Source organism: Leptidea sinapis, chromosome 27 (genome assembly GCF_905404315.1).
Source record: "Leptidea sinapis chromosome 27, ilLepSina1.1, whole genome shotgun sequence".
Lineage (NCBI taxonomy): Eukaryota > Metazoa > Arthropoda > Insecta > Lepidoptera > Pieridae > Leptidea > Leptidea sinapis.
The window spans coordinates 11,487,150-11,500,236 of NC_066291.1; the positions used below are offsets into that span (position 1 = coordinate 11,487,150).

At 35.2% G+C, this 13,087-nt stretch overlaps 2 protein-coding genes across 19 annotated transcripts in view; one reads left to right on the top strand and one right to left on the bottom strand.

Annotated features, from left to right (window-relative positions):
• The window catches only part of LOC126972633 (dedicator of cytokinesis protein 9-like), a 62,879-nt gene that overhangs the window by 45,160 nt on the left and 4,632 nt on the right, over window positions 1-13,087 (top strand). For all 18 annotated transcript variants that reach the window (XM_050819484.1, XM_050819486.1, XM_050819487.1 and 15 more), the window contains 2 exons: window positions 9,680-10,092; window positions 12,154-12,370. In XM_050819484.1, the coding sequence (XP_050675441.1) occupies window positions 9,680-10,092; window positions 12,154-12,370 (630 nt within the window). The remainder of the gene's footprint in view (window positions 1-9,679; window positions 10,093-12,153; window positions 12,371-13,087) is intronic.
• Window positions 629-6,902, bottom strand: LOC126972652 (venom acid phosphatase Acph-1-like). Its single transcript, XM_050819535.1, has 7 exons — window positions 6,688-6,902; window positions 5,642-5,755; window positions 4,221-4,463; window positions 3,543-3,728; window positions 3,353-3,473; window positions 2,123-2,331; window positions 629-857 (listed from the first exon to the last, which is right to left on the bottom strand). Exons 1-7 carry the CDS (start codon window positions 6,832-6,834, stop codon window positions 696-698), a joined length of 1,182 nt encoding a protein of 393 aa, XP_050675492.1. The 5' UTR covers window positions 6,835-6,902; the 3' UTR covers window positions 629-695.

The window sequence follows — 13,087 nt, forward strand, 5'->3', positions numbered from 1 at the left end:
CATACTCGCGGTTAAAAACTTACCGAATTGCGAAATTGAAGGTGTGTGTTTTTATTGTTAATAAAGTGTTTCTATTTCTAAATCGCGACGTATGATTAAAATCGTCTCTGTTTTATCCAGATCGGATTCCATCTCAATGGCTTACCAGTAATCGAGTGGATTTTGTCTCTTATAACCACTGTTATGAATACAGTGGCTTTTGAAAATTACAGATTGCGTATTGAAAACCTGGAATACGGATATTAGAATGGAGGTGCTGCATAAAATGGATTGCACCCTAGCTTATGGATCCAGGTCCTCGAAATCGAAGTAATATCATTAGGCGTGTCAATATCGGGGATAAGTGATCACTCAGTGTTTTATGGGTTATATTATGCGTTTGGATTTTATGGGTCATTTTATAATATGTATTATGCGTTTCAGGTAAAATTACGCGCTTTTTCGGAAGTGCCCTAATCGTATCGTCTTCTACAAACACTTCTCAAGGAATTCATATAACAGTTGTATTTTAGAGCGGAAAAAACTTTCTTTGAAAACCGCACTGTGGACGAACGCCAGAGAAGTTCCGCAAAACATGTTTGAGGATGTTTGTCGTTTCGTTCATAGAGGATATTAAATAAAAAGCAACTTCAGTATTGAAATAGTCTATAATTTCCGTGAAATTGGATTAAATAATATATTGTATTGGTAATTCCTTAATGAATTGGTATAGAGCATTGTCGGATATATTCAGTCATGGAGAGCCTGTGCTCTCGGGTGAGGCTGACGAAGGTTTCGTAATCGCAGAGAGCCTGACCTCCGCAGCCCCTTATTGGTAGTATCATGTCGGGACCTCCGGCTTCCGGCGCGTAAACAACCTGGAAAATAGACCTATGTAGTATTCTGGTGTCTTATTCTTGTCACACAGGTTAATAATTTTTTTTATTTAAATACGTTCTGAATTAAAAATATAAGTATAACATATGTATATGTCACAGGTATATTGTGCCGGTAAAGCCGTGATATTATAACTATGTATTTACCGATAGAATGTCAATCGATTTCATTTCTTACAATTTGGTCGGTCTGGTTTTAGTGACATTACAATTTTTCGGGTACACTATAGTGTACTTTGTATTTATGTTTGGTCATTATTTTTTAGTTATGTATTAGTGTAATCAACTAATTGTTATCTAATTGAATCTGTCTTTGTTCACTCGTAGGTTACGCACGTGCCGAGCGTATCGTGCCGCGGCAGCATTTTGACTCTTGTACACTACTATTTCAAATGGAAAATTGCAGACACGCTCCAATGTTTACTATTATTATTTTGCAAACTGCAAATGAAAAAAAAAAATACCAATCAGATTCGACGTCTAACACTGCTAACTTCATTTGTAATATACCTAGATTTATTATTATATCACTATAGTTTACCCGTAACATTACAATGTCACTAAAACTAGGCTGTTAATTTGTAAGAAATGAAGTCGACTGACAATCTACCGTTAAATTATAATATCACGGCTTTTACAATATACCTACGAAATATATACGAGAATGCCAACAGCATACAAATATCCAACAATACAAACTTTTCAGAGTTTACAACAGTACGTAAAATTTTTACTGAATTACTGAACTAGAGAAGAACACATCATTTAATCGAACTTGAAATTTCTTATTATAAAAATGGCGTCATTATAAATGATTTTTATGAGCGTTTTCATAATTGTGGAGGAATATTTCTGAAACGAGTGTTATGAAGAATAGTCTGTTTTATACAGAATTCTGCCATACATCTACCACCATAGTAACGTAAAAGTATGAGAAGATAACACAACAAAATTATAGAAATTAAAAAATTGTACTTGTTGCCAAACTATTGATAGATTTTTCGTGTTTAAAAGTGCTGAAGTCGGGAAACGACAAATTATGATTGCGAATTGATAAACCACTGAACTGTTAACCTTTATCGATATTATTATATGTTGCATAAAAATCTTAAATCACTAAAAAATAACGTTGCATACAAATGTTGTCCACAAAAATTTCGCCAAGTAAAATAACCACAAAGTTTTAATATTGGTCAAACTCTGGAGCAACATTCAACTTATTGTATTAAAACAACGCGCCACATTACCAAAAAACTATTTCGTCCAGTGACTAAATCTTTTCTTAACTCCAGCGATACTGTCGAACCATACTGGGGCTGGTGAACATAGAATACCCTAATTGCAGACATGAACGCTCCCACGTTATTTTCATGTCCCGAAAACAACCACAGCTTTGGCAGCTCTTCTCCATTTATAATACCAGTTGCAGCATTCAGTATCCGATCCATCAGCACTCCTGAAAGTTATTATTAATAAGTATCCAAAGTTTTTGTAGTGTTCTTTTTGAAGTTGTCCTTGTTCTTGTCGAGTAAGTAAGTATTGTATTGGGCGATGTACATGCTTTTATCTACACCCATGCTTTTAATTCTCTATTAAAGATTCTGAAACAGTTAGCTTATTGCCAACATTAAAACATCCAATGTTCTAATAACCATTACATCATCCAAAAGAGTGTTGTAATGTTGTACTGAATTTCATAACAACACTCCTATGTTTTTTTTTATCCCTTCATGCGCAAAGAATTTACAATATACATACAGCCACATTCTTATAGCTCGATGCGTAGTACCTGTATGAATTTCAAAAAAGAACATTTTCATTTACGCGGGCTCCACACTCCCACAACGTTGCGTGCCGTAAAAAAAAAAGTAGGTTATTCGAATCCCCGCCATTTTGCTTCGATATTTTTATTGTTTTCTTTACAAAAAATGATCGATTCATTTTAAACGCTGCAAAAGAACATTATATTCGAGTGAATTCTAATTATTGCACTATACAAAATGTAATTTACTACTAAAATAAATAATTGTTTCATTAATACTTAGTTTATTTGTATATAATAATTAATGAATGATATTAGGTTACTACTAGGACTCGTGTTTTAATGTTAGTAGTAAGCTAACTGTTCCAGAATCGTTTAAAGGATTCATATTCTGGGTGTAGATAAAGTCTTGTATGCAACTGTTGATAATTAGGTATTAAAACACTCATGTGATACTATTATCACACTACATTCGAGTTTTAATACCCCTTATTACACAACAGTTGCATAAATAACTATTACAAGGTCATGATGAGTTACCAAATTGAAAAAAATTGTTAAAGAAACGTTTGTATGGTAAAGGTTTACTATATAACCTTAATGTTTGTCAGTTCTGAAGCATACTATTTCGAGTGTATGGTACTGGTAGTTTTTATCGTTCAGTGAGTGATATTAAATCCTATTTTGAATAAAAATATTTGAATTTCATTCGTACCTGCCGAGAGCGCTATCATTTCACTGTTGTAAAACTCGGCCGCGTATTCAATTTTAGTTATTTCCTTTATTTGTGGCATATAGTCCACTATCCACTGAGGTGGTGGTACCCCAACGTTTTCCTGCACGTAATAAATATTATGACGTCATTTTATTCCTCGTCTTAAGAAAAAATATTCCCAACGTCTTACCAAAGCTTGCACCAGATTGTCTAAGTAGAAAACATCTTCAGATGTTGTTATATTTGATGCGGGAAACATTTTATTAAGGTATTTATACAGTCCCTCATAAGGTTTCATCTGTTCTTGAAATTCTGGCGAAACGTAGACCTTTTCTCGAAGGCGCAGGTAGCGTTGACATTGATAATAGTATAAAAACTGAAAAAAGTCATTTCATTTAATTATAATACGATTCAACCACAGAGCTTGTGTTGCAAAAAGTATGAAAATGTAAATGTAAAACTGAGTACGTTTTCAGTATCGCATATACTGAAAAAGTCTGAAAATTGCTTGTATTGCAAAATAAAAAACTTTCATTCTTTTAATAATGAGAATGAAGAGTCAGAAAGACAGGTGACAATATTCAGGTTAAGTCATTTTCTCTGCTTTTGATGAATAAACTTATATATTTATATATACTTATATATTTTATCTAAAGGGAGAAAACATTGCGATTTTCTTGTCTAAATTTAAGAACTATCATCGTTTTCCTCAATATACCAACATGTCACCAGAGTACGACGGTTGAAACATCATTGAAATATCCGGGAAACTGAAAAATTTCCTTGATTCCCGATAAACATAGTTAATAATATTTAGTCTCGCGGTTGGTCGTACATGCGAAGACAATTTTCGATTGCATGTACTCACATCGTCGTCCTCGTACGCTGGAGTGTCGTAGGGGACCGGCTGCCAGTTCAGGTTGGGGTTCCACTTCTGTGCGGGCGTTGGTTCGAACAATGCCGCCAGCGCAGTGAGGACTGTCATTTGCGTTCGAGCGTAATTGGTCGTCTGGATATAGGTCTCGTCGGGGAGATACATCGGCGATAATATTGTGTTGTTGTAGCGATGTCTCAGGTACTGTCCCACGAGGTAAGCGCGCTGCTTTCCTTTCTGTCAAACAAATATTCAGTAATCATTATACCTACTGAAAAAAGTATAAAAAAACTTACGAAAATAACCTTGTTCAATCAGTTCAAAACGATAACAAAAAGAAAGTGATAAAACTAATTATCAGAAAGTTTGTTTCCCTCAAGTGCCCTCACGACAGAAAATGAATATGTGTAATGTCCCTAACTTTGTCAGGCAAGTCGGAAAACATCTTGCCTTTTCAGAGTTTTGATTAGTATTAATCACTTTTATTCTCACAGCGAGTACTCTGTAAATAATAAAGTTTGAATGAATAGGATCAGTTGTTCCACTTAAAAATTTCGCAACAGCACACAATCATTAAAACAATAACCATTGTTTTATATCTAATCGATATATGTATTGTATTTCTCGGAATCGGTGCTTAACGAAATGAATGAATTTAAAAGGTAACCTTTACAGAAGCTAACGTAGATGAGACAATTAACGTACTGGCCACGGGGCAGTCGCCATTCCGAATATTCACGCGGTGCGAACGGCGCAGCAAATTATGAGTAAAATCTTACCAATCAGAACTAAAACTAATCATAGAAAAAATTTGGAAACTGAATGGGAAATAAATACTGTCAGACTGCTTAATGTTTCCTCTTATTGTTTTGTTAGGCTTCTGTTCGCGACCTATATGATTAAGCCGTTTTTAGAACGGTTTGAAGTAATGTAGCACTTGAACAAATATTTAAAAATAGAGAATACTGATGACATTGGCCTTATTTGAATAAAAAATATTGCTCTGGGGTTGAAAACAGTCGAACGTTTGTACGGCAAAATAGCTGCTTATGTTGTTCATACAAATACGTATTTAAGAGGAAACTCTTAATTACGTGTGGATTTTTGAGGGGGAGAAACCGGTCTAGCCAATTTTCACCTCCGGGAAGATGCTATTAAGAGAGATATAACTCCGCCGTCTTCCAGACGTCTCTCTCTTTCTGCACAAGAATGTTCATCTCATTCATTATTTTGCAACAAACTCCTTACATATACCAGGTAAAGCTGTATCGTCCAGGTACTGGGTGTATCTCATTGAACTAAGGCAAAGTCGGCCGAACCACTCTTATATTGGAGTCATCATGCAGTAGCATATAAGAGTGTAGAAGTGAGGGAATGAATTAGTTCGATTCTTTTGTATTCTATGTTCAACTTACGTTTGTTAAAGCTTTCTTTCCGTATGGAAAGTATATCTCATCGTTGTAATGCTCTTTTGATGGGAATTTGTCCAGTTCATCTTGATCTGGGGTTCGATCTCCGTGTCTAAAAACCTATAACATCATGGTATAATATACTGTAAACTCGATATCTTGTTAAAGTGTGTGTGCTTATGTACGCATACAACAAGTTATAGTTCTTTAACGTAACAACACAAAAAACCTTAAAAGTTATTATTCCTCGTGTTATTTTACGCGTGTATAAAGAACAATATTGTAAAAAAGGTATTAAATACAGCCAATTAAAATATTATTGTACCGCAAAATGTAGTTGGTTAACGTTAATATAAATTCTTATTATTAAATTATTTAAAACATATTTGTCTTGAATTTCTAATGAAAGAAATGATATTTTATTGGAGTTCCGTAGCCAAATGGCAAAAAACAGAACCCTTACAGATTCTTCATGTCTGTCTGTCTGTCCGTGCATATCACCGCCACTTTTTTCCAAAACTATATGCACTATACTGTTGTAAGTTGGTAAGTGGTGGTATTCTGTGAACCGCATTAACATTTTCACACAAAAATAGAAAAACTACAATAAATTTTGGGAGTTCCCCATACTTAGAACTGAAACTCATATTTTTTTTTCATCTAACGTTTCGTACGGATTGTTTTAGGGACTTCAAATTATCTTGGTGTTTAGACAAAGACGTACTCTAAAACTGACCATAAATCATAACCAGCGGATTAAGGTCGGGACTATACGACGGCCAGTCTTCAATCCAATCCGTACGCAGTGAAGAATTTTCCCATGGAAAGAATGCGTGCTTCTATTGATAACTGGGCTCAACGTTTAAATGACTGTTTTGCAGCCAATGGAGACCACTTCGATATGATATTTACAATAGAATTTTTATTCTTTGTTTCAGTTATTTATGGCAAAAATAATAATTCCAATTTTCTATTAAATTAAATGATTTAATAAAAAGTTTCATAGGGTTATTTAAGAGACAATTCATACAGATTAAAGTATAGAGACATACCACAAACGCTGCTAACAGGACAGTATTGGCTAGAAGACGATCCTTATCCACGGCGATAGCTGGTTCTGAAGTGGTTCCGGGCAGAGGTTCGGTGCCTTCGCATAGCACCAATGCTAGTAGTATAAACAGAATAAGGAACCGCATCATGTGAACTATTATTTTCTACATAATGAACAATACGCTAGCACGAACTGAGTTCGACTGGCATACATGTTAGTATAGTTTATCTTATATGTAGATAGATGCATCGTAGAGTGTCGAGCGTAATACTTGTAATTGAATGCGAAATAAATGTTAGCTATCCTAAGAGGAAGGACTCTATAACACGAAAATTGATATATTTTTAAAACTTCAAACAAAAATTTCTGAGTATGATTATTTTAATTTCTTATGTCCTAGCTAGTATAAATTGGATTATTATTTTAGAATAAAATTTACGTTATCCTTATTGGAATGTTATTTTCTAGACACTAACGGCCGTTTTCAATAACCTATCTAACCTTCTATTCTATTCGTTCTAGTAGCTTCTGTAGAAGGAGCACCACAACTCGCCAATGTCACGTTTCAGTAGACCACCAAGCTTAGAGTGTATCATTTGATCGGTGTTAACGAATTTACAAGTGATTATAGTAATAACCCGTGCCCAGGATCAAAACAGATTTATTTTCTTATTATACCTGAAACTAATATACATGTTGTTAGATTATAATGGACAAACACTGATAGTATTATTTATATAAAACATTTGTTGTGTTTGTTAGAACTTAATATTATTTTATTTAATATATTTACAAAAGGAGTGAAAACGAAGGTGAGGAGGCATTTCATGGTGGTAGGACGGGGGATTTCAGGAGGTTTAAAATTGTACGAGGAAGACTTCATTAAAGGGCAATTAAAGAACAAATGGTCTACATTTCCCTCGTCAAGTCCACAGTCACATAGAGAATGATCTCTAATTTGTGTGGCTAGGAATACTGGAGTGCAAGAGTGGTTTAAGCTTAACCGGCAAACTGTTGATATTATTGATTTATTGGGGAACTTACTAGACGTAGACAAAACTATCCTTTAACTCTTACTTACATTTCAATAACCTATTGACAGATAGCATTGGACTATAACTGTATTGGACATAGCTATGGATAGATAACATCTTGTCATTAAACGGTGACAGTATAAGGTATCCGTAAGTTAAACTAAGGGTAGATAGGTTATTGAAAACGGCCGTAAAGCAGCAATTGTAGAAAAGATTCAAATAATTTTTAAGCCAACAAAAACTACAAAATCCACCATTTAATTGCGCTTGAGTGAATAGAAATTTCATTTTTGGTTTGCCATATGAATCCTCTTAAATGGTTTTAAATATAAGTTTTCAATACCAATACTTCTTGTTTCTTTTTCAATACCTTCAGTCCCATCTCACAATATTGTGATTCTCATGAGCTGGGGATACTTTCTCTAAGTGATACAAAATAGAAATAACAAAACGTTTAATGAACTCATCTGAGCGGTATAAATATCATCAGCTGTAATGTTTTTATCTAGTTTATTTAAATAAAATACTTCCTTTTATTTTTATCACTATATAGTATTAAACAAAGTCGCTTTCTCTGTCCCTATATGCTTAAATCTTTAAAACTACGCAAAGGATTTTGATGCGGTTTTTTTTAATAGATAGAGTGATTGAAGAGGAAGGTTTAAATGTATAATAACATCCATTAAATAGTGGAGAAATACTGTTATTTTGGAGGTTTCTAGTGTGATGTCGAAAATAATTATTTTTACTTCCCTACGATATTTATCAAAATAATGTACTAAGTATTGTACACATTGAAAAGGTCTACAGAAAACTCCGCTATGGTATATGTCTATCTCTTATGGATGTCCCACAATAACTTTTTTTTGTCATTTACTTTTTACGACAAGTAATGGCTAATTTTCGAAGCGATTTTAACCAATACAGCATTAATCCTTATCTAATTAAATACCTCAAATACATTGTTGATTTAATATAGATCTATATGGCCGTTTACAGCATATGATTTAAATGAATATTTGCGAAGATATTACAGATTTAAAAATTGCGGTAAAACCTATAAAATAGCGCTGTAATATATTAATAGTTGTAAAAATAAAATAAATAGGTAAAAATGTTAAAAGTAAATAAGTAAAAATGTAGTGTATGAATTTAGATATTCCAAAGATAGCAAGAAATCTTCATGGTTTAGGGAAAGAAGAATTGTTTTACTCTAAATTTAACGCGTGCGGGCCACAGGCAGTAATGAATAAATCAAAACTACTGGATCGATTTTAATCATTTTTTCAGTGAGTGACATGGGCTATATATTTTATACCCGTGCGAAGCCGGAGCGAGCCGCTAGTAATAAATAATAACAAACATGTAACTTACGCAAAAACCTAATGTAATAAGTACCTAATGCTTACGTGTACTTACTTACACGTGTAGAATACATCTACGTTTAATCTTTTAAAAAGTATTTTATTTAATTAATGTTTAACACTCGCGTTAGTCAAAGTAAATACATTGATCTAGTATTGAAATATGGAGTTTGACGGATTTAAATTTATTTGTGGTGCAAAGTTGCGTCAATATATTATCATTATAAGCATATTATGCTATTTGATTTTTTTTTATGACAATAAGGGACGAGACGAGCAGGATGTTCAGTTTATGGCATTTGATACGCCCTGCCCATAACAATGCAATGTCGCTCAGGATTCTCGAAAAACCCAAAAGTTCTGCGCAGCGCCATATTTGGGCTCGTCACCTTGAGACATAAGATGTTAAGTCTCATTTGCCCAGTAATTTCACTTGATATGACGCCCTTCTGACCGAAACACAATAATGTTGACACATTACTGCTTCACGGCAGAAATAGGCGCCGTCCCACTGGTTATTTGGTTACAGTAAAGGCTAAGGCTAAACCGATCACTATTTCGTCAATTTTATTTAATTCTTTAATGTTCTTTTCAGGAATGGCAGATGTCCACTACAACGAACAAGCCCTCCTCGACCAACTGATGCTCTGCACAGAATACGTGGACAAAGCTGAGAGATACGAACTGCTGGGACCTCTGTACAGACTCGTAATCCCTATATACGAACGACGGAAAGACTACCAAGCTCTGCTCGCGTGCTATCAGCACTTAACCAAAGCCTACGCCAAGGTCATAGAGGTCACGAACTCTGGGAAACGCCTCCTGGGTAGATTTTATCGAGTCGCGTTCTTCGGGAAAGCCTTTTTCGGTGAAGACGAGGACGGCGTGGAGTTTATCTACAAGGAACCGAAGTTGACGCCGCTGAGTGAGATCTCGGAGAAGCTGCAGCAGTTTTACGAGCAGAAGTTTGGAGCCGGTTGTGTCAAGATGATTATGGACTCGGCGCCGGTTAGTGATACATATCAATATCCAACTAGTGTAGCGTATTACGGCTGTGCTGTCACACAGCAACACCCGGGGTGCTCCCTAGATAGATAGCGGCCTCGAATTTATTATGTAATAGTTTTTTGTGAGAATATATATGCGGCGACATGGGACGGGTCGTCCCCTTCCCTAAAATATGGTTGAGGGAGGCGATGGCTGGTTCATGCGTCATGCTCGTGAACGGGCGCTGCTTGTGGTGGCAGGATGATCCTGTTGCTGGAGACTCGGTTTCAGATTCTTAAAAGTTATTGTGTGTATATATATGTACAGATATATACATATTTATTTATTTATAATCGCTTATAAAATGCTCACAGAATACCTTTATTTATTTACGGTGTGTGTGGATGATGCAGCTACTGTACTCAATAACTTTTGTATTAATTTACATTTACTTTTTTGACTTACTCGTGTAAGACATTGACTTTGAGTGTGTTTGTTGCATCATTTTACATTTTACATATTATATTGTCACTTTAAATATATTGTAGGTAGTTGAAAAGATTTGTACATCGATGTACATGTAAATCTTGATATAAAAGAGTGGCAATGAGTTTCTTGCTACTTCTTCTCATTAGGGTTGAGCCTTTACGAAGTAGCGGTAGATTCAATAAGAAAAATATTTTTTTTTGACATTCATTAATGTCATTTCCGTGACCTACGTGAATAAACTTATTTAGATTTGATTTGAATAAGCGGCGGAAAGTGATAAACCAATATCACTTTATGTATTATGGTTAAAAGAAAGACACTTATGAATGACTAAAATTATACATTTTACTATTCACCACTTCGGAAAAGGCTCAGGTTTTATTCGGAGAAGTGCAAGAAGCAAGAAACTCATTCTTCTCATTAAAGCTCTTTTAAATCAATATTTATAGCTTATCATTTTACAAAATATTTTAACTACCATCTGTTTGAAGCAATGCAAAAAAAAATCCGACTTGTCAGAACTTCAAAAAAAAATTATTAATTAAAAAAAAACTTCTAAAGTTATTGAGTATAATAGTAGAGGAATCAATCCACACACACTGTGCATAAATAAAGGCATTATGGGAAGCATTGTATTAACATTAGGAAAATATAATTATTACCATATGCTAACCGTCCCGTCTATTATCTGGAACAAACATAAAGACAGACACTAAACAAAAATTAAAAAAAGTATTGTTGTTAAATATAAATTCACTTCAATGTTATTTACGCCTCGTCCAATCGTCCACATACAAAATATGAGACGAAAGAAAGACAGCTGTAGAGGAAACGTTAGCTTCTCAGGCAACTTCTGACGGCAATTTAAATCTCAAAAATGTCTCCATTTTTGAGATTTAAAAATGTCTCCATTTTTGAGATTTAAATTGCCGTCATTCGTTGCATGTGAACCCGGCCTTATTCATATGATCGAAGATCTTTATTACGTCCAAACATCTGCAAAAAAGTCGAAAAAAATTGAGGTTGATAGTTAACGTCTATTTTGAGCAATGCACGCACACTGATACAAAGTGTTATACAAATCGCGAGTGTAAGACGTAGCTTGGGCACGCACATAAAAGTAATAAACATGGCCTGTTTTTATCAGCTGTCTAGTAAATTATCTAAGGCTATGGTCTCCTATTTTACGCCGTACGCGACGTCATAATTTTTACTATATAAATGTACTGTTGTGGTCTCTTTCACACGTCGACGCTGGCGTGTTTACGTCGTACGCGGCATGCGAACACCGTGCGCCGCGTCTCTAGTCATTTCGAAGTGAAGGTTTGATAAAGGAAAAGACGAGTTGTTCATTGAATCTGTAAATCTTATAATGCAGTGTATGATAAAAGTGACAAGAATCATAAAAACAATATTTATAAGCATCAATGTTGCAAAAAAAAGTAGCCACTGAGCCACCTGCGTCACGCCAGACGTATTGAACGTTGACGCTAACGCCAGACGCCGCGTACGGCAGAAAATAGGAAACCATAGCCTAAGACCGTCCTGTATATTATAAGGGCAGCCACTTTATGTATGTTACGATAATTGTAGGTGAAGCGCGATGAACTAGACGCTAAAGTTGCGTACATACAAGTGACGTGGGTCCGTGCGGCTCCCGAGGGCATGGTGGCGTCTCACTCGGGCTCCGAGGGCTCGTTCGAGCGAGCTCACAACGTGCGGCGGTTTGTGTTCGAGACGCCCTTCACGCGGGACGGAGCCGCGCGGGGACCCGTGCACCATCAGCGACTACGACTCACACATCTGACAGGTATGTGGCTGGGCTCCGGAACGACTAATAAGTGTTCTTACTTAGGGCGATGGGTAAGCAGAAAACACGCAAACAAGGCATTTTTAGACAAGTTTATTAGTGAAATTACACCATTTGGAGCTATGAACACTATTTTGTCATATAACAGATACCCTTAAGGCTTATTTGTAGGTTTCTAATGTTTGCTGTTGGTTATAAGTTAACACTCCAGAGCTACTTTGAACTACCACTTTTCATTGCAGTTAAACAAGTTTTTTCTCGGCATGACGCATTTGTTTAGTACTATTCTCAGAAAAGGTATTTATATAGCTTGTACTTTTTTTTTGTGTAGGTACATTTATTCAGATTAGTAATCAATAATGAGAATTGTGAGCATATAAACTGTTTGCGCCTGTTAAATATTACGATTTCCACGCAAGAATTTTGAAAATGTTGGCTTTGTTACATAGATTGCGGGCCGGCAGCCATGAACTCATATCGCTCAAGGTCGCTAGCATTTAGTGTCGCCTTAAATAGACGGGTCTTTAAATAACCTAGTACATGCTACATATGGACTTACACTTAACAGAAGAAAAATATTTTGTGCATTATCAAACCCCAACAATTGTTCTAATACTTTATAATATGTCAAACTTATGATTTTCCTAGCCTTACCCGCATATGTCATACTGGATAATGTTAACCTTACACATTACCTAATATATGCTTGTCTTACCT